This window comes from Bos taurus, chromosome 1 (genome assembly GCF_002263795.3).
Source record: "Bos taurus isolate L1 Dominette 01449 registration number 42190680 breed Hereford chromosome 1, ARS-UCD2.0, whole genome shotgun sequence".
NCBI lineage: Eukaryota > Metazoa > Chordata > Mammalia > Artiodactyla > Bovidae > Bos > Bos taurus.
Genome location: NC_037328.1, coordinates 701,836 through 725,973, shown reverse-complemented (window position 1 = coordinate 725,973; position 24,138 = coordinate 701,836). Strand labels below are relative to the sequence as shown.

The window sequence follows — 24,138 nt, the reverse complement described above, 5'->3', positions numbered from 1 at the left end:
TAGTTACTCAGTTTGCTATGTATCAATGTAACTAACCCCAATCACTTGAAGTTGGTGACAGATGAAAGAGTTGATAAAAGTAAGAAATTCAGAGTTCACCCGCTGGTTTGATGGTGTCTCATTTAATGAGGGGGAAAAAAAAAAATATATATATATATAGCTTTAAGAAATAGAAGTATAAACAATCAATTCAATTAAATAAACTATCTCAGGGAATTCCCTGGCCATCCAGTGGTTAGGACTTTGTGCTTTCAATATAAAGTAGATGGATTCCATTGCTCATAGGGAACTAAGGTCCTGCAAGCTACATGTCTCTGCCAAACATTAAAAAAAAAAAAAAAGCAATTAACTAATTAAAAAAAAAGTATTTCAGTTGAAAAGCTATGCTTATACTAAATTTACTTTATTTATGCCCAAGTGTTATGATGGTGCCAAGTGGATTTAGAATTACTATTCTAACTACTTTAATTATTTTCCTTTGTAGCTTCTCTTCAGATTATTATCAACATCCCCATTGGTACCCTGCTGAAATCCCAACCTCCAGGAACCCTGCAGAGAATGCAGGTGGAGAACAGCTCTGTGAAGACACAGTTCTTTCTCTTGGGAGTCAGTGACCACCCAGAACTGCAGAGTGTTCTTTTTGCTGTGTTTCTTTCCGTCTACTCTGTTACCCTGATGGGCAACCTTAGGATGATTTTATTAATCACAATCAGTCCTCACTTGCACACCCCTATATACTTTTTTCTCCACATTTTATCTTTCATAGATGCTTGCTACTCTTCAGTCATTGCCCCCAAGTTACTTGTGGACTTAATTTCTGATAAGAAGACCATTTCTCACAATGGCTGTGCTGCACAGTTTTATTTCTTCTGCTGTTTGGTGGACACAGAGCCTTTTCTCTTTACTGTCATGGCTTATGACCAGTACATAGCTATCTGCAACCCCCTGCTTTACACTGTTATTATGTCCAAGAGGATTTGCTGCCAGCTTGCAATTGGAGCATTTTTAGGGGGCACCATGAGCTCAGTGATTCACACCACTAATACCTTTCACCTGTCTTTCTGCTCCAGTGAAATTAACCATTACTTTTGTGACATCTCCCCTCTCTTCTCTCTGTCCTGCACTGACACCTACATCCATGACATTGTACTGGTGGTCTTTGCTAGTTTAGTGGAAGCCCTCTGCCTTCTAACAGTTCTCTTCTCTTATATCCTCATCATAGCACCCATTCTTAAAGCACAATCTGCTGACGGAAGAAGAAAAGGATTCTCTACTTGTGCATCCCATCTGATTGTGGTCTCTATCAACAATGGTACCCTGATCTTCATTTATTTGCATCCCAGTGCTTGCCATTTACTGGATATTGATAAAGTGACCTCTGTGTTCTATGCATTCATTATACCTATGCTGAACCGCTTGATTTACAGCCTGAGGAACAAAGATGTGAAAAACGCTTTTAGGAAAATGATTAGCAGGAAATTTCTTTCTTAAGAAAGGATGAAACTGAGGCTGACAACTTTTCTGCCCTGTTTCTTGACCTTTGGTTTTAACTAATGGAAAAGTCAGTTTAGTATGGGTGTTCCCTAATTCTACAGGCAATGAAGCCTCAACTATAAAATTGGGCCAGAGGCTAATGTTAGAGCCAGGCCTTGTTACATATGTCTAATTCTTTATCATTTTAAGGTTTTTTTTTTTTTTTTTCCACACTCATTCATTGTTGGTGGAAGTTTAGTCTTCTTTATGGAAGATAATTTGCTATTATTTGAATGAAATATGTAACTCACCTGGAATTTGAAAATTAAATATGCAGGTATCATTTAAACCAGTAATTCTAGCAATTGAACCTGCAAAAGTTTACCACTTTCAAAGTATTCATTGCATCAGAGCTTATAATCAGTTCAGTTCAGTTCATTTGTTTAGTTGTGTACTACTCTTTGCAATCCCATGGACCACAGCATGCCAGGCTTCCCTGTCCATCACCAACTCCTGGAGCTTACTCAAACTCATGTCCATCGAGTCGGTGACGCCATCCAACCATCTCATCCTCTGTCATCCCCTTCTCCTCCCGCCTACAATCTTTCCCAGCATCAGGGGCAAACTATTGAAAATAATCTAAATATCTACCAATAGGAAATAGGCTAAATGAAATAAATTTGAACTTTCATATTTTTTTCTCAGGAGTAGATTTACCCTTCATGTAATATTCTATATTTCATATTCTTACTCTTTGTCTCTCATTTTGTTATTATCATTTTACTCAATATTGGTTAAGCTTTTGATATATATTGCAGCACTCTTTTGTGAAAATTTATAAATGAAATTCACTGAGATTCTTTGTTAATTAATTTGATTTCCATGGCAGTATGTGTAGATGGTAGAGGCTTCTCTGAGGCTCAGTGATAAAGAACCCGCTTGCCAAATGCAGGAGACACAGGTTTGATCTCCAGGTCAGAAAGATCCCTTGGAGGAAGAAATGGCAACCTATTCCAGTATTCTTAACTGTGAAATTGCATGGAGAGAAGAACATGGCTACAGCCTATGAGGCCACAGAAGAGTCAGAGAAGACTTAGTGACTAAACAACAGCAACCACATGCAGATTGAAGCTTAACTGTCCAAATTGTACTCACACTAAAAAGGCTTTCTCAAAAAAAAAAAAAAAAAAAAAAGACAGGAAGAAAAGAAAATAAAGAAGAAGCCTCCCTCAAATATTAAATGCTACATTAGTTTTTTTTCCCTGCCATCCATTTCAATTATGATATAACTCATATTCTAAACCTCACTAAATTTTATAATAATGTCATTTGTGTCTGTAGTTATGCCCCTGTATTAAATTTCACTTCACTTCAGTCGCTCAGTCCTGTCTGACTCTTTGCAACCCCATGGACTGCAGCACGCCAGGCCTCCCTGTCCATCAGCAACTCCCGGAGCTTGCTCAAATTCATGACCATTGCGTAGGTGATGCCATCCAACCATCTCATCCTCTGTCGTCCCATCTCTTCCCGCCTTTAATCTTTCCCAGCATGAGGGTCTTTTCCAATGAGTCAGTTCTTCATGTCAGGTGTCCAAAGTATTGGAATTTCAGCTTCAGCATCAGTCCTTTCAAAGAATATTCAAGGCTGATTTCCTTTAGGATTGACTCGTTGGGTCTCCTTGCAGTCCAAGGGACTCTCAAGAGTCTTCTCCAACACTACAGTTCAAAAGCATCAAATCTTCAGAGCTCAGTTTTCTTTACTGTCCAACTCTCACATCCATACCTGACTACTGGAAAAACCACGGCTTTGTTAGCAAAGTAATTTCTCTGCTTTTTAATATGCTGTCTAGGCTGGTCATAGCTTTTCTTCAAAGAAACAAGTATCTTTTAATTTCATGGCTGCAGTCATCATCTGCAGTGATTTTGGAGCCCCCCAAAATAAAGTCAGCCACTGTTTCCACTGTTTCCCCATCTATTTGCCAAGAAGTGATGGGACCTGATGCCATGATCTTAGTTTTCTGAATGTTGAGTTTTAAGTCAACTTTTTCACTCTCCTCGTTCACTTTCATCAAGAGGCTCTTTAGTTCTTCTTCACTTTCTGCCATAAGGGTGGTATCATCTGCGTATCTGAGGTTGTTGATATTTCTCCCAGCACTCTTGATCCCAGCTTGTGCTTCATCCAGCTCAGCATTTCTCATGATGTACTCTGCATATAAGTTAAATAAGCAGGGTGTCAATATACAACCTTGATGTATTCTTTCCCTGTTGGAACCAGTCTGTTGTTCCATGTCTGGTTCTAACTGTTGCTTCTTAACCTGCATACAGATTTCTCAGGAGGCAGTTAAGGTGGTCTACTATTGAATTTATTCATTATTTTTTTTAATTGGAACCCTTGCATCTTTATCACATTATCTTCCCCAGTGCATATAATGAGTAAAATTTTATGAAATAAAAATAATTTTATTAGTGAGAATTTCCTGGCTGTCCAGTGGTTAAGACTCTGCTTTTTCATTGCAGGGGGTTCAGGTTCAATCCTTGGTTGTAAAACTAAGATCCCAAAAGCCATGAGACATAGTCAAAAAAATTTTCTTTTTATATTGACTGTTTTTAATTCAGATTATATGCTCATAATAGACAGCAACTGTTTCTTTCTCTTGCAGTTTTTAGCTCATTCTTCAGAAGGGTACCATATTACGCACATGCCTATTTAAAGATAACTGCCATATGACCAGCAATCCCACTGGTGGGCATACACACCAAGGAAACCAGAATTGAAAGAGATACGTGTACCCCAATGTCCATCTCAGCACTGTTTATAATAGCCAGGACATGGAAGCAACCTAGTTGTCCATCAGCAGATGAATGGATAAGAAAGCTGTGGTACATATACACAATGGAGTATTACTCAGCCATTAAAAAGAATACAATGGAATCAGTTCTAATGAGGTGGATGAAACTGGAGTCTATTATACAGAGTGAAGTAAGCCAGAAAGAAAAACATCAATACAGTATGCTGCTGCTACTGCTAAGTTGCTTCAGTCATGTCCGACTCTGTGTGACCCCAGAAACGGCCGCCCACCAGGCTCCCCTGTCCCTGGGATTCTCCAGGCAAGAACACTGGTGTGGGTCGCCATTTCCTTCTCCAATGCATGAAAGTGAAAAGTGAAAGTGAAGTCGCCCAGTTGTGTCCGACTCTTAGTGACCCCATGGACTGCAGCCTACCAGGCTCCTCCATCCATGGAATTTTCCAGGCAAGAGTACTGGAGTGGGGTGCCATTGCCTTCTCTGCCAATACAGTATAATAACGCATATATATGGAATTTAGAAAGATGGTAACAATGACCCTATATGCGAGACAGCAAAAGAGATACAGGTGTATAGAAAAGTCTTTTGGACTCTGTGGGAGAGGGAGAGGGTGGAATGATTTGGGAAAATAAACATGTATACTATCATATGTGAAACGAATCACCAGTTCAGGTTCAATGCATGATACAGGGTGCTCGGGGCTGGTGCACTGGGATGACCCAGAGGGATGGGATGGGGAGGGAGGTGGGAGGGGGGTTCAGGATGGGAAACACATGTACACCTGTGGCAGATTCATGTCAATGTATGGCAAAACCACTACAATATTGTAAATAGCCTCCAACTAAAATAAATAAATTTATATTAAAAAAAAAGATATTGTGAATATGTGGATTAAAAAAAAATAAGGCAGCCTGGAAATATCAACTTCATCAAAGTCTGGCTTGTAAAATATTTTTCTCAAAAATATATACAGTCTGAAATCCCTTTGAAAGGTTGTTGCTGAATCATGCGAAGACACGGGGATTCTTGGCCCCCGGAGGAGAAAAATTCAATCCGGGGCCAGAGACGAGGCTTGATCGCTCAGAGCTTTTGGGTAATAAAGTTTTATTAAAGTATAAAGGAGATAGAGAAAGCTTCTGACATAGGCATCAGAAGGGGGCAGAAGAGTACCCCTCTGCTAATCTTCAGCTGAATGTTATATAGTCACTAGCAGTCTGTTAATGAAAGAAAGGAATGTCTTAAAATTCAGAATGGCACCAGGCCCCTCACCCATAAGATGCATTTTGGGATAATCTTGGCACCAAATGGTTTATCCTGGGCCATAAAATGATTAACTTGAATCTTGAAGAAGGGCAGACCACCGTACGAATAGTTTCATTTACATAGATTAGGGGAACTATATCTGAGTATAACATACTGGTTTTTCAAGTAGGTTCTGAGCCAAGAGGCAGAACCGACTTGATGACAGAGTTTGGGGTAAACGCATAGTACATTAGCATAGCTGAAGACAAACATTTCCATAAGAAAAAGGCATTGGTTATCTCTAGGTTTGAGAATAGTTAACTTCAGGTGAAACCAGGTGTGCTTATGGCAACACAGTATTTTAAGAGAAACCTCCTTTTAAATTTGTATAGAGAAGGACAAAATATCACTAGTTTGTTTCCTCCTGCCGCTTAAGAGAGATAAAAATGTCTAACACTTGTGGGTTATTTTCTCCATTTAGAGACCCCTGGCTTTCCTGCCTGTTACCCTCTCACTTTGATTGGTAAGCAGTTAACATTTCTAATAAAGGGCATCCTCTGAGGTCCAGAGATGGGAACTAAAGCAGATGGATGGTGAGATGATAGTCTGACTGACAGCTGAGCAGTGGCCAGTAAAAAGAGTGTGGGTGGAGAGTCTAAAGTCAGCGATAAACCATAAGGTAGTTGAATAGTGTGTGAGAGGATGAATTAGAGAGCAAAGTCTTCTAACAATAAAAATGTGTACTGGGTTATAAATCTAATTCCACTCATGGCAGTAAAGAAACTAACTTTACAAGAAGGGTTTTGTCCACAGAAATCAGTAGTGAGGTGGGACTTGTGACATCTGGAAATTAGACCATTAAGGTAGTTTTCAGGCATCTGGCCAAGATTGAAAATGGTGTGGCCAGCATAGGTCACTGTGAAGAAATCTCTGCTAAGCTCTAGCAGGAGGGAAGGCAGGGTCAGGAGAAGCTAGTCCTTAGGGTTCTGGGCAGAGAACTCCAGATATTAGCTGCAGCTGAGATGTGCAACTAGAATCTCTAAGACTGGCATGCATGCATGCTAAGTCACTTAAGTCGTATCTGACTCTGCAACCCCATGGACTGTAGCCGCCAGGCTCCTCTGTCCATGGGATTCTCCAGGCAAGAATACTGGTGTGGGTTGGCATTCACTTCTCCAGGGGATCATCCGAGCCCAGTGAGCTGGCTATAAAGTGAAAGATGAATCCGGCAGACTCCATCTCGTGACCTCATGTGATAAACTACACCATCTTTTCTTTCAATACCAGAATTTAGTCCCTGATGAGGAGTTAGTTGGCTAAGGTCACAGGTCTAACAAATAAAAGGTAGTATATTTAAGATTTGAACTCAGGTCTTCAATCTTCAAATCTTCTTCAACTTCAAATCTTATTACCTTAAACTCTCTTCCATCTTCATCATTTTCTCGAAATGAGCATAAATCAAAACCAAAACAAACAAACAAACAAAAACAACCCATTTTCCTGATCCTCTGTAAACATTATTAAGTCAAAACTTTGAAAAGATAAAAATAGAACAGGGATTTTTTTTCATTACATATATATTTGAAAAATGGTCAGTGAAGCTAATTTTACATGATATGAATGGGCTTCATTATTATAATGATCAGACATGTCCAACTCTTTGCAACCCGATGAGCCATAGGCACTTCTGTCCATGGAATTTTCCAGGCAAGAATACTGGGGTGGGGTGCCATTTCACATTCCAGGGAACCTTCCCAATCCAGGGGTTGAACTCACACCTCTTGCGTGTCCTGCACTGGCAGGCTGATTTCTTATCACTGGTGCTGAAACAGGAAACCAGATTCTGTTCTTGGAGCCGAGGAATGAACTCCACAAACTAGCAAACACTCAACACAGGCAAAGTTTATTTTAGAAGATAGAGATGCAAAGCCCTTAGCATAGACACTGACAAGGAGAGAAGAGCCCCCAAAAGGTGGGGATTACAACAGCTTTATATATTTTTTAGTATTGATCTGCATATTTTTGGCTGACTTGTAACTTTAATATGCATCATTTTTGACCAATTAGTTTAAACTTCACAACATCCAGTTTGTCATTTTTATGGCTTTCTTGGATCCCTAAGTTTCTCAGGTTTTCCAGACATTGTGACACTGTTCCTTGACACTTTCTTAAGACCCAAGGCTATTATTTAGGGGCTAGATATATATGTTTAGGAGCTAATTGTCTACCTGGACCTTTTCTCCTTGATAGACTAAACAGCAGTTCATGATTGTATTGTCCTGGTCTGAATGTTCTATGACTTACCAGACCAGGGAGGCATTCCTCTGAATGCCTGGAAATTGGAAAAAGGGAGATGCTTAATTGAGAAGAAAAAAATTGAAATTAAAAAACAAAACAGGAATTGAGGTTTCAAAGTCTTACACTGTCTAGAAATTTCAGGACCACCTGAGAAGCCTAATGTTTGCAGATATAAATACTTTCATATGTTCTTAATAAATTTCATTGGGTTGCGAAGAGCTTTAGACAGTGATTGAGAGTTCCTGAAATGTGCTATATTCTATGAACTATAAATAACTTGAAATCATGAGAGAAAATATTGAAGAAACAATAAAATATGTTTGTCTAAAATTCCAATTCATATTAGAATTCTAATTCAAATAGTCTGCTGAAAATTCCAAGTTTTTTAATATGTTGTTTCCTTCAAATGATATCTTGATTATAACATCATCAGCACCAAAGGGATATTGAACATAAGTGAACAAAACCTAACCTAAATAAAAATCTGTATAAGCAATTGCTCTCTCCTAAAATTATAAAGAGTGCCTCCATGTTCCTTTCATGGCCACAACCTAAGATAAAATGAATGCTTCTGAGAACTTTACATTGTGTTGTTTTCACAACTGGATTAATTGCTAATTGAATACAGGCAGAACAGAATATGCAATTAATTAAGCTTTTGGAAAATATTTCAGGGATTAACTAGCATACAATAATTTAGCACTACACAATTGTGATAACCACTGTTAAAATTTTGTTTAGAAGAGTATTCTAATTTATTTCATACTTTCATAGATAACATAATCACTATATATAGCATTCTAATATAACTAATACTTTGTTCCTCCCCTGCAAAGGGAACTATATTTGTGTTAATATATGATTTAACATATATGGTTTATGATATGAACTATATTATGGGGCCTTTCAGTTTATTTGCTTACTTATTTTCATTATTAACTACTGCAATGCTATGAACCCAGTGGGGAGATGGGAGTCCTCTTTGGTGTTCTTTGGAGGATCAGGGGATGTTTGCTGATATAATTAAGGCAGAATGAAGAGGAAATAAGGCAGAATGAAGAGTTTTATAACAAATAATTCCTGTCTCTGACTCTCATTTCTGTATAGGGCAAAAGAAACCATATGCAAATAGATTTCACCTAAAGTGAACATGGTAGGATAAAATCAAAGAAAAGAACAATTTTTTTGATCATTTTACAAAGGTTCAATCTTATATTAGTTGTTCTGGCTACACTCATACATTTGTTGTTCAATAAGTATTTTCAAATTGAATTCTCAGATCAAACACTGTAAGTGGCATAGTAGAAAAAATGGGGAACAGGATAGTAAGCGTCATGCTTTTATGGAATATTTAGACATGGAGAGAGGGTTCTTATTTATTTATTTACTACTTATTTCTATGTGTTATGATGGAATATTTACAGGGTGATGTAAGCACATAAAAAGGGTACAAACAAAACTAATCTGATACAGTAACACTGACTGAGCAAGTCTATTAAGCCTATTGTTAAAAAAAAAAAATGGAGCCTTTAGGGAAGTAAGTTTAATTGACATGGATAGAGCAGTTGCTCTTCTCATGATACCTCACTAGGGCCTCTCAGGAACAGAGGAAAGAGATGTAAAAAACACCTTTTGTGCAAAACAGCAGAGACCCTATTGCTACTCTTCCTTAGTTTGGAGAGAAGATTAAGATTATTAAGGCCTGCTCCCTACACTCAATTTAGGCACAATTGAAAATAATGGGAAATTCAGAAGGTTGTACTGGTAGGTTATAGGAACTTATGTCAAAGTACTAGAGCTTCAGCACTCAGAATCTTTAGAGATTTAGAGAACAAAAGTCAAGAAATAGGGTAGCAAAAGAGACACAGATGTATAGAACAGTCTTTTGGACTCAGTGGGAGAGGGAGAGGGTGGGATGATTTGGGGGAATGGTATTGAAATCTGTATAATATCATATAAGAAATGAATCGCCAGTCCAGGTTTGATACAGAATGCTTGGGGCTGGTGCACTGGGATGACACGGAGGGATGGTATGGGGAGGAAGGTGGGAGGGGGTTCAGGATGGTGAACACATGTACGCCCATGGCAGATTCATGTTGATGTGTGGCAGAACCAATACAATATTGTAAAGTAATTAGCCTCCAATTAAAATAAATATACTTAAATTAAATAAAAAAGAAACAGGGTAGAAAAGCTGTCAGCCTCAGTTTTATCCTAAGAAAGAAATTTTCTGCTAATCATTTTCCTGAAGGCATTTTTTACATATTTGTTCCTAAGGCTGTAAATTAAGGGATTTAACATAGGTATAATCAATGTATAGAACACAGAGGTCACTTTATCAATAGCCATTGAATGGACAGTGCCAGGGCACAAATAAATGAAGATCAGGGTACCATGGTAGATAGAGACCACGGTCAGATGGGAAGCACAAGTGGAGAATCCTTTTCTTCTTCCCTCTGCAGAACCTGTTTTAAGAATGGATGCTAAGATGAGGATATAAGAGAGGAGAACTATTAGAAGGCAGAGGGCTTCCACTAAACTAGCAAAGACCACCAGTACAATGTCATGGATGTAAGTGTCAGTGCAGGACAGAGAGAAGAGAGGGGAGGTGTCACAAAAGAAATGGTTAATTTCACTGGAGCAGAAAGACAGGTGAAATATATTTGTGGTGTGGACGATTGAGGTCATGGTGCCTCCCAGAAATGCTCCAATTGCAAGCTGGCAACAAATCCTCTTGGACATAATAATGGTGTAAAGCAGGGGTTACAGATGGCTATGTACTGGTCATAAGCCATGACAGTCAAGAGAAAAGACTCTATGTCCTCCAAACAGCAGAAGAAATATAACTGTGCAGCACAGCCATTGTAAGAGATGGTCTTCTTATCAGAAATTAAGCCCACAAGTAACTTGGGGGCAATGACTGAAGAGTAGCAGGCATCTACGAAAGACAAGATGCGGAGAAAAAAGTACATAGGGGTGTGCAAAGGGGGACTGGCTGTGATTAATAAAATCATTCCAAGGTTGCCCATCAGGGTAACAGAGTAGATGGACAAAAACACAGCAAAAAGAGCACTCTGCAGTTCTGGGTGGTCACTGACTCCCAAGAGAAAGAACTGTGTCTTCACAGAGCTGTTCTCCACCTGCATTCTCTGCAGGGTTTGTGGAGGTTGGAATTTTGACAGGGTACTGATGTTTATAATAACCTGAAGAGTCAGAGAAAAAATAAATATGAAAATGGCTAAAGTAATTAGAACATTAATTCTAAATCTACGGGCATCCTGGTAACCCCTAGGCATATGAACAGTAAGCACCAAAAATGTACGTATTTCCAGTTGAACTGATAACTTACCACTTCTATTTCTTAAAGCTATAATTTTCCACATTAAATGACACAGCATCAACCAGTGGGTGAACTCTAACCTCTGAACCTCTTACTTTCATTTACTCTCTCATCTTTCACCAATGTGAATGATCATGGTTAATCACATTGCATATAGCACACTCTGAGTAACTCACTTCTGTTCCACTTTGCAGTATTTTTTTACTTGCACAACAAGTTAAAGTATTTCTATTTCAGTCAAAACCTTGCCTAGTTAGAGGAGTCAAAGTACTTTATCTCTCATACATTGAGAAGCATTTTGCCTCTGAGGAAAAAAGGAACTTCTAAGAGTTGCTTGTAAAATAGAAAGAGAAAATATTCAGAATTAGTTACTGAATCAGTAACAGAATTAGTAACTGAATCCTAACTCTAATGCTCAGCAGTTACAATTCTTTAGTCAGGCCAAGTAATCACTAAGTTTAAGTTTCATCATCATTAGTATGAAAATGACAGTGCCTGTCTCATCAAATTATATGTTAAATGATTTTCTTCTACAGTTAAATATCTTTAGCATCTCATTGATTCACCGTTCTAAAGTTGGCAACATATTAATAGTAGGTAGTACATCCATTTTTTATTTTTTAGAGTATAAGCCAAGCTATGGAATCTAACTAGAGAAATTTTCATGCTTGGACAATTACTGAATTAATCCAGGCAATATAATGAGTATTCAGGACTATTTCAATGTTTAATGATAAATTGTAACAGATGTTTAAAAAGGGTCACCTACCCCCTTCTCTTAATGATGTCTGCATTCTCTTGCCATCGCACTAGTCTACAGCTCTGTAAATTGTAAATAGCCCAGAGAAACACACATGATACTTGTTTATAGACAGGTACATTTTTTTTCCAGGGACAACTGATTTGCTCTGTAGTGGAAAGGCAGTTTTGTATCTATTATCAGTTTATTTGTGAATTCCTGATTTATAATATTGTGATTCTTTGAATTATCTTTTGTAACATTTATAGCATCTTAATGAATGAAATAAGTAAAATCTTTTACATGTGCACATTTTATATAAGTACAAATTTCATATGTACATATATAGTGAAAGTGAAAGTCGCTCAGTCATGTCTGACTCTTTGTGACCCCATGGACTATAAAATCCATGGAATTCTCCAGGCCAGAATACTGCAGTGGGTAGCCTTTCCCTTCTCCAGGGGATCTTCCCAACCCAGGGATTGAACCCAGATGTCCTGTATTATAGGTGGATTCTTTATCAGCTGAGCCACCAGGGAAGCCCATATATACATATATCTATATATAGACATACATATATATACATTTTATGTCATATATAATGTGTGTATATATATATATATCATACATATATAATTCTTCCTTAACAACGCACATCACACACAGCTCCTACAAGTTCAGCATTTGCATAATGTCTGATTTGAATATATTTTCATTTTCATTTTATATACTCTATCTCAGATTATGATCTAACCACATTACCAAAATTTTTTTTTATTCCCCAATTCATTTTATTTATTTATTTATTTATTTATTTAATTTTTATTTTATTTTTAAACTTTACATAATTGTATTAGTTTTGCCAAATATCAAAATGAATCCGCCACAGGTATACATGTGTTCCCCATCCTGAACCCTCCTCCCTCCTCCCTCCCCATACCATCCCTCTGGGTCGTCCCAGTGCACTAGCCCCAAGCATCCAGTATTGTGCATCGAACCTGGACTGGCAACTCGTTTCTTACATGATATTTTACATGTTTCAATGTCATTCTCCCAAACCTTCCCACCCTCTCCCTCTCCCACAGAGTCCATAAAACTGTTCTATACATCAGTGTCTCTTTTGCTGTCTCATACACCGGGTTATTGTTACCATCTTTCTAAACTCCATATATATGCGTTAGTATACTGTATTGATGTTTTTCCTTCTGGCTTACTTCACTCTGTATAATAGGCTCCAGTTTCATCCACCTCATTAGAACTGATTCAAATGTATTCTTTTTAATGGCTGAGTAATACTCCATTGTGTATATGTACCACAGCTTGCTTATCCATTCATCTGCTGATGGACATCTAGGTTGCTTCCATGTCCTGGCTATTATAAACAGTGCTGCGATGAACACTGGGGTACACGTGTCTCTTTCCCTTCTGGTTTCCTCATTGTGTATGCCCAGCAGTGGGATTGCTGGATCATAAGGCTCCTGTTTTTTCTCAATTTGTTCCAGATTTTTAATAAAACTGAATGTCTTTTGAAACTTTTTGTACATTTAGAATTAATAGGCATAATGCAACTATTTACCAAGCTATTCTTTGGGTATAGAAAATCAACTATGTATACAATTATGATTGCAGATTCTGGATTACTTAATGTCTATTTTTCTACATTTGTTCTGTTAGCTAAATTAACAGCTTCCCAGGTCACTTGAGTAGTAAAGAATCTGACTGCCAATGCAGGAGATGAAAGAGATAAATTAGAGTAAATGTGAAAATCTGGCATGGATACATTGCCATCTTATAATTTTCAAAGTGCTTTCTCATCTAACTTAATTCTCACAGCTCTTTAAAATATGTTGGCCACCTCTACTGAAGAGGAACTAATGATTTCAACCCAGTTAACAATCCAGGATTGCATAACTTTGCAATCAAAGAGTCAGGGCCAGAGTTTGGACATTCTGGATCACTGGGCACTCTTCAATAAATACGACCTCCCCAGAAATGGAAATGTTAGAGACAGTGGTACTTAAAAGATTAGCCTAACCAAGACAGTTATTCCCCAAAACTCAATGTGCTGAATTGGATATACGGATATTAGCTTAAAGCTAGCATAAATCTTGCTTTAGAGTTTGTGCTCCAACAGGTTTACATCTTTTGACACAATATCAGAGAAGATGTGCTGTGGTGGTTGAACGCATGGATGATAAATCCCATGTGTCTGGCTCTTTCACCTCATATTTGTATGACTTCAGCAAAATTTCAACAACTATATGATTTCATTTTCTGATATGTAAATTACATATTATAGTGACACTTGTCTACAGGGTAGACAATGATGAGGATTAAATGAGCTAATATGTGTATTTTCAATAGTGTTTTTCACACAGCGAATATTCAATGTGTGATGTGTGTGTGTTTAGTGTGTCCACCTCTTTGCAACCCCATGGATTGTAGCCCATGAAGCTCCTCTGTCCATGGAATTTTCCAGGCAATAATGCTGTCTTGGGTTGCCATTTCCTCCTCCAGGGGATCTTCCCAACCCAGGGATCAAACTCAAATTTCTTCTGCCCCCTGCATTGACAGGTGGATGCTATACCACTGCGCCACCTTGGAAGCTAATATTATTAAGCTATTGAGACAAGTTTGAACTCCTTGAGAAATTAATACATATTATTTTATTATCAATCAGGATTCCTTTTTCCTCTAAGCAAAGGGTTAAGCAAAGAAGGAAAGCATCACTGATCTACTAGTTAATTCATTGGAATTATACTTTTATGAAATACAGATGGCTTCCTCCTTAGAAAATATTAACTCTCCTTGAATGATAGTCCATCTGCTTTGCTCTGCAAACATAGAGACAAGATTGTCTATTGATTAAGGAGTGGAGCAATTGCCACTCTCTGAAGGCAAGAAAAAGATACAATTATATCTTTTCTGAGCTATTCTTTCTTTTGTAATAATGAAAAATGACTATTCAAAGGTGAAAGTGAAAGTGAAGTGGTGTCTGACTCTTTGAGACCCTATGGACCATAGCCTACCAAGGCTCCTCCGTCCATAGGATTCTCCAGGCAAGAGTACTGGAGTGGGTTGCCATTTTCTTCTCCAGGGGATCTTCCTGAACCAGGGATCAACTTGGGGTCTCCTGCATTGTAGGGGAAGACATCAAATAAAGAGACTCATCTTTAGGGACAATGTTTAAATAAGCTTGAGGCTTTGACCATGAGAAACACTTCTTTGCTGAGGTGTTTTTCTGCCAAACCTCATATTTCTATTCACAGATGTGCAGGACCTGAAGAGAACAATTTATATAGAGAACATTAAGTGTAATAATATTTCAAGTTTATTACACACTTCAAGTCTGAAAGAAAATTTCAAGATTCAAAAAAGAAATATAAAAGCTAAATAGAACAAATGGAAAGGGAAAATAATACAGGAAATAAAAAACAGACACCATTTAGGAGCCAACTACTATGTTTCTATGTACTTGTCAGGTGAGCATGAAAACAGGATTTTGGAAGAGTTTAGCAAAATCATCTATTCTTGCAGGAATTTCTCTTTATTGATACTAGTCACTACTTTTTTTTTTCCTACTCCCTTAAAAACATTCCTCTAACCCCACCCCATGGCACCCCACTCCAGTACTCTTGCCTTGAAAATCCCATGGATGGAGGAGCCTGGTGGGCTGCAGTCCATGGGGTCGCTAAGAGTCGGACACGACTGAGCGACTTCACTTTCACTTTTCACTTTCATGCATTGGAGAAGGAAATGGCAACCCACTCCAGTGTTCTTGCCTGGAGAATCCCAGGGATGGGGGAGCCCGGTGGGCTGCCGTCTATGGGGTCGCACAGAGTTGGACACGACTGAAGCAACTTAGCAGCAGCAACCCCACCCCAGTACTGTTACTTGGGTGTTGATAATTGATGGCATCAATGCAATACTGTAAGAGAAGATGGATAATATAATAAATAGATTGAGTCAGCCTTAATGGATATGTACATGCTTTAAAAAGAAATAATAGGTGATTAGAACAGTGTTAACATTTAGATTCTTAATCAGAGTCCAATATAGTGAGAATTGATTTAATATCATGTGTCAAATGTTTGGGCCTTTTTGCTGCTATTGTTTTTGTTAGACGTATCTTGATCATTTAAAACTTGTGTTACTCGGGGAATATTTATTATCAAACTATCAGTTTCTACATGTAGAATAAGTGACTATGAACTTAAAAGAACTTAAAATCCCATCAAGTTCTAATATCCTGGGATTAAGGTAAGATCACTATCTTTTTCATTCACCTTCTCTCTATACTGTGTCAGCAGTGGTTCATTTTTCACAGGAAAAGTCAATTTTGATACTTAAAAGAGAAAAATTGACCCACTGTAACATTTTTTAATTATCTGATTTGAATGGCCTTCTGTGTTTGTAGAAGAAATTTGTGCTTCCCTCAGGAAGACTGCTGTTCCCTAGGATAATTCAAGACCTTTTATATTTCTCTGAGGCTTTTGAGACTAGTTTTCTGATCTCACATCAGATCCCAGGAACACACACTGATACCCAATTCCCAGTGGGAATATGTACCTGCATAATTACAGTTCTACTGAGAAATTGTTTAAACACAAAATTAAGTGATGTCATATGTTTTTCTACACGTTAAGAATGTCTAAGGGAAACATATTATTATATTGTGGCTCACAAAATGGTATGTTATTATATGTAAAATTGTATTATATATTTGCTAACTAATTTTATTTAACCTGCTCAAAGCAATTTATCAAACAATTAACAGGCTATACTAGAATGGTGGAATAAACTGGTATAGCCTTAAATTGGTGCAGTGATGCTCAGGCCAAAGGTGTGACAGCATCTTTGAGGAGAAAGAGCAGGAAGAGAAAGACTTTGAGTTCAGGAGCTTCTGATGACTCAGTGACAGTGGACTCTCCCACAGGAGTGCTTTCTACCATATGTCAGGTCTGGGAAACCAAATGACAGATTTTGTGTTTCTTCTGGAAAAAAAAAAAAAAAACCAAAAGAATAAGGGAGAAAACATGTTTATATTAACTTCAGAAAATTATAGGCATCAAACACTGTCTTTTCTTTTTTTGGCTTTATTTTTACTGAACACTCTTTAAAATGCAATCATCAAATAATTCAATGTGTTCAATATCCCAGTGGATCCCACTGACTAAAATACTAAAATTCAATTATGAGCAGAAATCAATGTAATTCCAAACGTTAATCTATCAATACATCGAGCTGATGAATTCAGTTAGATATTTTGTTGGACCTTGAAACATAATCAGTGATCTAATTTAGAGCCTGATGGAGATCGACTCTTTCTTTGGGAAATGTTGTAAGTCTGCCAAAGTAGGGTGACAGCTTTTATGATCCTATATAATGCAAGCTAATTGTTCTATTCAGTTATCAGTCACATAAATTTGCAGTAGGTTTGTACAATTCCCTTGTTGGGGAGTATGACCTATCTCTTTGAAAATAGTGGCTCATAAGGACAGTTACATTTTGAATTGTGCAGAATATACAAAAGAGAATTTCAATATATGCTGAAGATCATCATCATTTTTACCTATCAAATTAACAAAGGGATTTAATTAATTACAATAGTAGTGGTCAGTGTCAATAAGGACTGAGAAAGATGTAACTCTGGTATACATTTTTCTGGAAAGCCACTGGTAACATATTTCCCAAGTCTTAGCCTTGAAAATCATAAAAGCTATATGATCTTTTAATGAGTTTTTTTTCTTGACAGTGAAAATGGGTCTCCCCGTCATGTCCAACTCTTTGTGACCCCATGGGCTGTAGCCTGCCAGGCTCCTCTGTACATGGAATTCTCCAGGCAAGAATATAGGAGTGGATAGCCATTCCTTTCTCCAGGAGATTTTCCCAACCCAGGGATCAAACTCAGGTCTCCCACATTGCAGGTGGACTTATTATTTGTTAGTTATTAAAAGAAATAATTTAATTACATTTTGATAAAATTGAGAAAATACTATTGCCAAAGCTACAATGTAACATTGTTTAGAATAGGGAAAGTTAACAGTAAAAAAATAGAACTTTTTAAAAAAACTATGGGGTATCATATCTCGGGTAGAAAATTATGTTATATAAAATTATGGTTTTGCATTTTAAAAAATATGCTTAGTTAAAAAAATAAAGATATCAAGTTGCACATGTAGTGTATATATGCAGATATAAGTGAAGATGTATATGTAGAGATATGAATGCACAGAGATATCATATGTTATCACTCTCATTTGGCTCAACCCTAAAAAGATAACTCCTTTATCCATATTAAGAAAGGCAAGTAAAGACTTCCCCAAGGTCTCTCATGTACTACAGGGCAGTTTCTATGTGAGTAGGATCTACCATTCTGACATTTTCCTGAGGGAAAAAACAAATGAAAATCGAGCAATTTTATTCTCTGCCCTCCTTCCTAGCAGCAGGAGAATTATACATGCTTTCATATATACAGTAATGAGACTGAGTCAAGTACTGGAAATCTTGGTATCCAGTATACCTGGTATATTCTCCATGCATACATGCCAAGTCACTCAGTCATGTCCGACTCTTTGAGACCCCATGGACTGTGGCCGGTCAGGCTCCTCTGTCCATGGGATTCTCCAGGCAAGAATCCTGGAGAGGGTTGCCATGCCGTCCTCCAGGGGATCTTCCAGACCCTGCGATTGAACCCAAGTCTTTTACTTTTCTTGCACTGGCAGGTGGGTTCTTTACCACTAGTGCTACCTGGGAAGTGCATATTCTCCATACCTTGAACTAATTTCCTTAACATTGAAAATTCTCCAATTCTTTAAATTGAAAACATATCACTTTCAAACAACAAATCAAAGCAAAACAAAACAAATTGTAGCAACAGTAGCAACAAAAATTGAGTGATTTGCCTACTTCAGAGTTAAAACAGAAAAACCAACTTGGAAAATTTCTTTCCTTAAGTTTTAGACTAAAAAGAAGAAGCTGCTACTGCTACTGCTAAATCACCTCAGTCGTGTCCAACTCTGTGCGACCCCATAGAGGGCAGCCCACTAAGCTCCCCTGTCCCTCGGATTCTCCAGGCAAGAACACTGGAGTGGCTTGCAATTTCCTTCTCCAATCCATGAAAGTGAAAAGTGAAAGTAAAGTCGCTCAGTCGTGCCCAGCTCTTAGCGACCCCACGGACTGGAGCCTACCAGGCTCCTCCATCCATGGGATTTTTCAGGCAAGAGTACTGGAGTGGGGTGCCATTGCCTTCTCTGAAGAAGAAGCTAATCCATGATAAACTCATAGCTTCATCATTTTATGCCCTCTTTATTCTTAGTGATATTTCTTGTTCTGAAGTCTACTTTCTACTTTGTTTTATATCAATATATTCATGCATGAGATGCTTTCTGCCATTGTATATTTAACTCAATACATTATCATAATTGAGATTTCTTTAGAAGCAGTTTAAGTCACTCATTTTAGAGGCACATGAGTTTAAAAAATGAGTAACATCAATGTAAATTATACTCTACAGCAGCTATAGGGGTTACCAAAAATGAATTGAAATCTAAAGGTAAATAATAGAAGAGTATGGAATTTTACATCAGTATTTATTGAAGAGCATCAATGCCTGTAGTGTTGCCATATTAAATAATTCTCTTGATTATGCCACACACTAATTTTTAAATTACAATCAGAGGACTTAAGTAATATGTATTTCCATTTTTTCAGAATAAGAATAAAGGAATTGTGTCTCTGAATTAATCAAAAAAATTAGTCATTCTTTGTCAAGATAGAGAAGAAACATGAAAATTTATGCTCTGAAAATGGATTATTTATTACTGATTTGAGTCAAGGTTAATATAACATTTCTGCTACTTTCCACTGATATTCTAGTTAATGTAAATATCAAGTAAGCAGTGATTTGTAGAAGAATATATTTTATTTATGAATATATAAAATAATGTTTGTTATCACTACATATCAAAATGTTAACCAGAAAAAAGTGATGTACATAATTCATCCTTGTAAGTTTGAAATCATATAAGCATTTGAAATTACCCCATTGAACTGTTTTCAAATTTTTACTTCATCCTCATGAAAATAGAATTATTTCTCTTAATATTTTTCTCAAAAGATTTGGAATTTCATTCAGACACAAAGATTATAGAACAGAAAACAGATGCGTAAGTAATTCTAGCAAAACTGATGAGGCAACAGATGAAAGAAAATATAAATATGATTGCTAATTTCAAATTAGATATATGTGCCTATGAGGGTGAAAGTGAAAGTTGCTCAGTCATGTCCAACTCTTTGGACCCCATGGACCACAGTTCATGGAATTCTCCAGGCCGGAATACTGGAGTGAGTAGCCTTTCCCTTCTCCAGTGGATCTTCCCGATCCAGGAATCGAACCTGGGTTTCCTGCTTTGCAGGTGGATTCTTTACCAACTGAGCTATCAGGGAAGCCCCTAAATATCACATTGCTTAGAGGAAAATGTAATCCTCCCTGATATACACAACCATATAGATTAGATTATTTCAAAGTTTAGATTATACTTAAAAATTAGAGCTATTTTAAAGCAATGTTCAAGTCCCAGGAAAGCTATTAGCTCCCAATTTTTACAGCAAATCTACTCAATTGTTTTATGGAGACTTTCTAGAGAGTCCTGTTAAGGAGAACTAAGATACAGGCTTGATCAAACTGCCATGTGAAGTAATAATATATATATAATGATTGGTAAGTGATAGGCAACACAAAACATACAATATGTGTAAAGTATCTACGTTTTTGTTCTCAGTATTTCAAGAAGCAAGCTAGTTTTCTTAAGCCTCTTGTAAATTCTTTCATTCTCTATACTGAAACTTTCTTCCAAAATAAGTTAGAATTGTAGCTACAATGTATGCAAAATTTCATTTCTTCAAGCACCTGGCAAGATACCTTGTAGGCATATGACATACAATAATAGCTTAAAATATGTTTGAATCATTGACTCTTGACCATTATGTTCTTTCAGTTCAGTTCATTTCAGTCGCTCAGTTGTTTCTGAAGTCATTAGCGACCCCATGAAACGCAGCACGCCAGGCCTCCCTGTCCATCACCAACTCCTGGAGTTTACTCAAACTCATGTCCATCGAGTTGGTGTAGCCATCCAGCTATCTCATCCTCTGTCGTCCCCTTCTCCTCCTGCCCCTAGTCCTTCCCAGCATCAGGGTCTTTTCCAATAAGTCAACTCTTCACATGAAGTGGCCTAAGTATTGGAGTTTCAGCTTCAGCATCAGTCCCTCCAATGAACACCCAGGACTGATCTCCTTTAGAATGGACTGGTTGGAACTCCTTGCAGTCCAAGGGACTCTCAAGAGTCTTCTCCAACACCACAGTTCAAAAGCATCAATTCTTTGGCGTTCAGCTTTCTTCACAGTCCAACTCTCACTTTCAAGTAAAACTTATGTCATTCTCTTTTATTTCTCTTTAAAAATCTGTCTATCCTTCAAGGCCAAGTAAAAGAGGCATGATAGCCATAAATGATTTTGTACAGTCTCTTCCCACCAACTGTATTATGATATTAACTAACACCACTGGCTTGGGAGGTTCCTGAAAGTAAAACTATATCTTTCCCTGTCATCTATTCACTAAATTTAAAGTATAAAATTGGTCATTTATTTAAGACTACTCATTAGTCATCAGGAAAAAAGGAATAACAGAACTAGAGTTTACAGCACATGTACAATATGTTTGATATATTATCTATATTCTTTTGTTCTATATACCACTTTATGAACAAAATAATATTAAACTGGTTTTGTAGATAATGACTGAGTCAGGTCAATCCATCTTCTCTGACTTAGTCAGAACCAGGTATAGTCTCCTGATCTAAAATTCATATTTTTTCCATTGTTGTTTTTGTTTTTCAAATCTAAAGTTATTTGTTAAGTAAATTTTTGACATAATCCATTCAAAATCAGAAAAGTGTTCTTTAATAACCAAAGTAAATATTTAGCAGTTACATGCCTTCAATGTGAAAACAATTTTGTTTTCATTAGTTTGCTGACTGTGTCCTTGACATCCTTATTTCTCAGACTGTAGATCAGGGAATTCAGCATGGGGATGACCACCGTGTAAAACACAGACGCCACTTTGACTGTGTGCCTGGAGAGTGTGGAGCTGGGCACAGAGTAGAGGAAGAGGATGGTGCCGGGGAAGATGCTGATGGCGGTCAGGCGGGAGGCGCGGGTGGAGAAGGCCGACCATCAGTTAATTGCGTCTTCAAGGTGGTGACAACAATGAACACGCAAGACGTGAGAATGACGAGCAATGTGATCACCTCATTAAAGGTGGCAACAGTGAAAAGCAGCAGCTGGCTGAGATAAGAATCAGAATAAGAGAGGGAAATCAAGGAAGAAAGCCCACAGAAGTGATTGATTGTGTTGAAACCGTGAAAAGATAATTCGACAGCAGAACACATGAGAGTCAAGGAGCAAGCTACTCCCCATGCATATGACGTGACCACTAACATGGCACAGAGTCTCTGCGACATGACGACTGTGTAGAGCAGAGGGTTGCAAATAGCCACGAAGCCGTCATAGGCCATCACAGCAAACAGAATTAATTCAGTCACCACAAAGGTGCAAACGAGAAAGAACTGCACCATACATCCCCAAAATGAAATGCTCTGTCTTCTGCAAGTAGGTTCACCAGCGTCTTGGGAGCAATGATGGAAGAATAGCAGAAATCCACAAGTGAGAGGTGGCTGAGAAAAAAGTACATGGGGGTGTGCAGTTTGGGGTTAACTTTGATGATGACCATCATCCCAAGGTTCCCTGCTATGCTGAAGTTGTAGATGGCCAGAAATACCAGGAAGAGGGGGGCTTGCAGTTCTGGGTAGTCTGAGAACCCAAGAGGGCGAATGTGGCCCCAACGGTTATATTTCTCTTGGTCAGAGACATTCTTCCTGATGGAAAGATCTGAACATCTGTCTTGGAAATAATATATTAGGAGAGTGACTGACACATCTATTTGCCATGAAGTGATGGGGCCAGATGCCATGATCTTCACTTTCTGAATGTTGAGCTTTAAGCCAACTGTTTCACTTTACACTTTCACTTTCATCAAGAGGCTTTTTAGTTCCTCTTCACTTTCTGCCATAAGGGTAGTATCATCAGCATATCTGAGGTTATTGATATTTCTTCCAGCAATCTTGATTCCAGCTTGTGCTTCTCCCAGCCCAGCGTTTCTCATGATGTACTCTGCATATAAGTTAAATAAGCAGGGTGACAATACAGTACTTGGATGCAATCTCAAAAACGACAGAATGATCTCTGTTCATTTCCAAGGCAAACCATTCAATATCACAGTAATCCAAGTCTATGCCCCAACCAGTAATGCTGAAGAAGCTGAAGTTGAATGGTTCTGTGAAGACCTACAAGACCTTTTAGAACTAACACCCCCCAAAAGCTCAATATACATACAGTTTATATACCAGTTTTTATTCATCTATCTAATAAAAAAATAAATATAATACATGATAGTGAGAGAGAAAAGAATAAATAGTTCCAGGCCCCAAAGATTTCACTGAAACACACATAAAGGATCTTCCTAGTGCCAGTGAGTACCTACATGTTGTCAAAATGTAATCTCGGTATAATGTTGAGAGGTTAACAGTAATAACCATTGTTCAAACTTGAGGAAACTGAGAAATTGAGAAGTTTGTGTTACTTGTCAAATTAAAAAATAAGAGTCAAATTGCCTATCCCGGTTTTCATAAACTCCAGTGTAGTGCTTTCTAACGTTAGTATAGACACACAGAGAGATGCTTCATTGAGCAAGTGAATTTAATGTAGAAATTTACATAAATCATAATGGAAGCACAAATAAAGTATCAGTGACACATATGAGCCAAGGTTGAAGGAAGAAATGAAGTTTAAACACATAAAGGAAGGATGAACAAAGGTCATTTCATCAAGACACAGAAAAGAAATGTACACAGAGGTTAGAAGTCCACCTATGAGTCACAGTAAGCATTTAATGCATATTTTTAAAGTAAGCCAGAAGAAAGTAATTGAAAGTGAGAAAAGAGGCAAAAGTCAGCAATGCTGCTCTTCATAACAATGGTTATTAAATAATTGCATACATAGAGGTACCTGATGGTCTATAGCCCATGGGGTCCCCAAAGATCCGAACCTAACTTAGTGACTAAACAACAACCAACCAATACATACACATATATAATATATTAATATATCTACATAATATGTAGGCA

At 37.6% G+C, this 24,138-nt stretch overlaps 1 protein-coding gene and 3 pseudogenes across 1 annotated transcript; 1 reads left to right on the top strand and 3 right to left on the bottom strand.

Moving 5' to 3' along the window:
- The first annotated feature begins 558 nt into the window (after positions 1 to 558).
- Positions 559 to 1,491, top strand: OR9M6 (olfactory receptor family 9 subfamily M member 6). The gene has a single exon (NM_001390816.1). The coding sequence runs from the start codon at positions 559 to 561 to the stop codon at positions 1,489 to 1,491; it is 933 nt and encodes a 310-aa protein (NP_001377745.1).
- A 175-nt stretch (positions 1,492 to 1,666) lies between these two features.
- Positions 1,667 to 24,138, bottom strand: part of LOC112447011 (coiled-coil domain-containing protein 3-like) — a 98,433-nt pseudogene continuing 75,961 nt past the window's right edge.
- OR9M1CP (olfactory receptor family 9 subfamily M member 1C, pseudogene) lies at positions 10,032 to 10,963 on the bottom strand (annotated as a pseudogene).
- On the bottom strand, positions 21,893 to 22,825 carry OR5D55P (olfactory receptor family 5 subfamily D member 55, pseudogene; annotated as a pseudogene).

Coding starts and splice junctions, on each gene's coding strand:
- OR9M6 (NM_001390816.1), top strand. CDS start 559: ATGCAGGTGGAGAACAGCTCTGTGAAGACACAGTTCTTTCTCTTGGGA.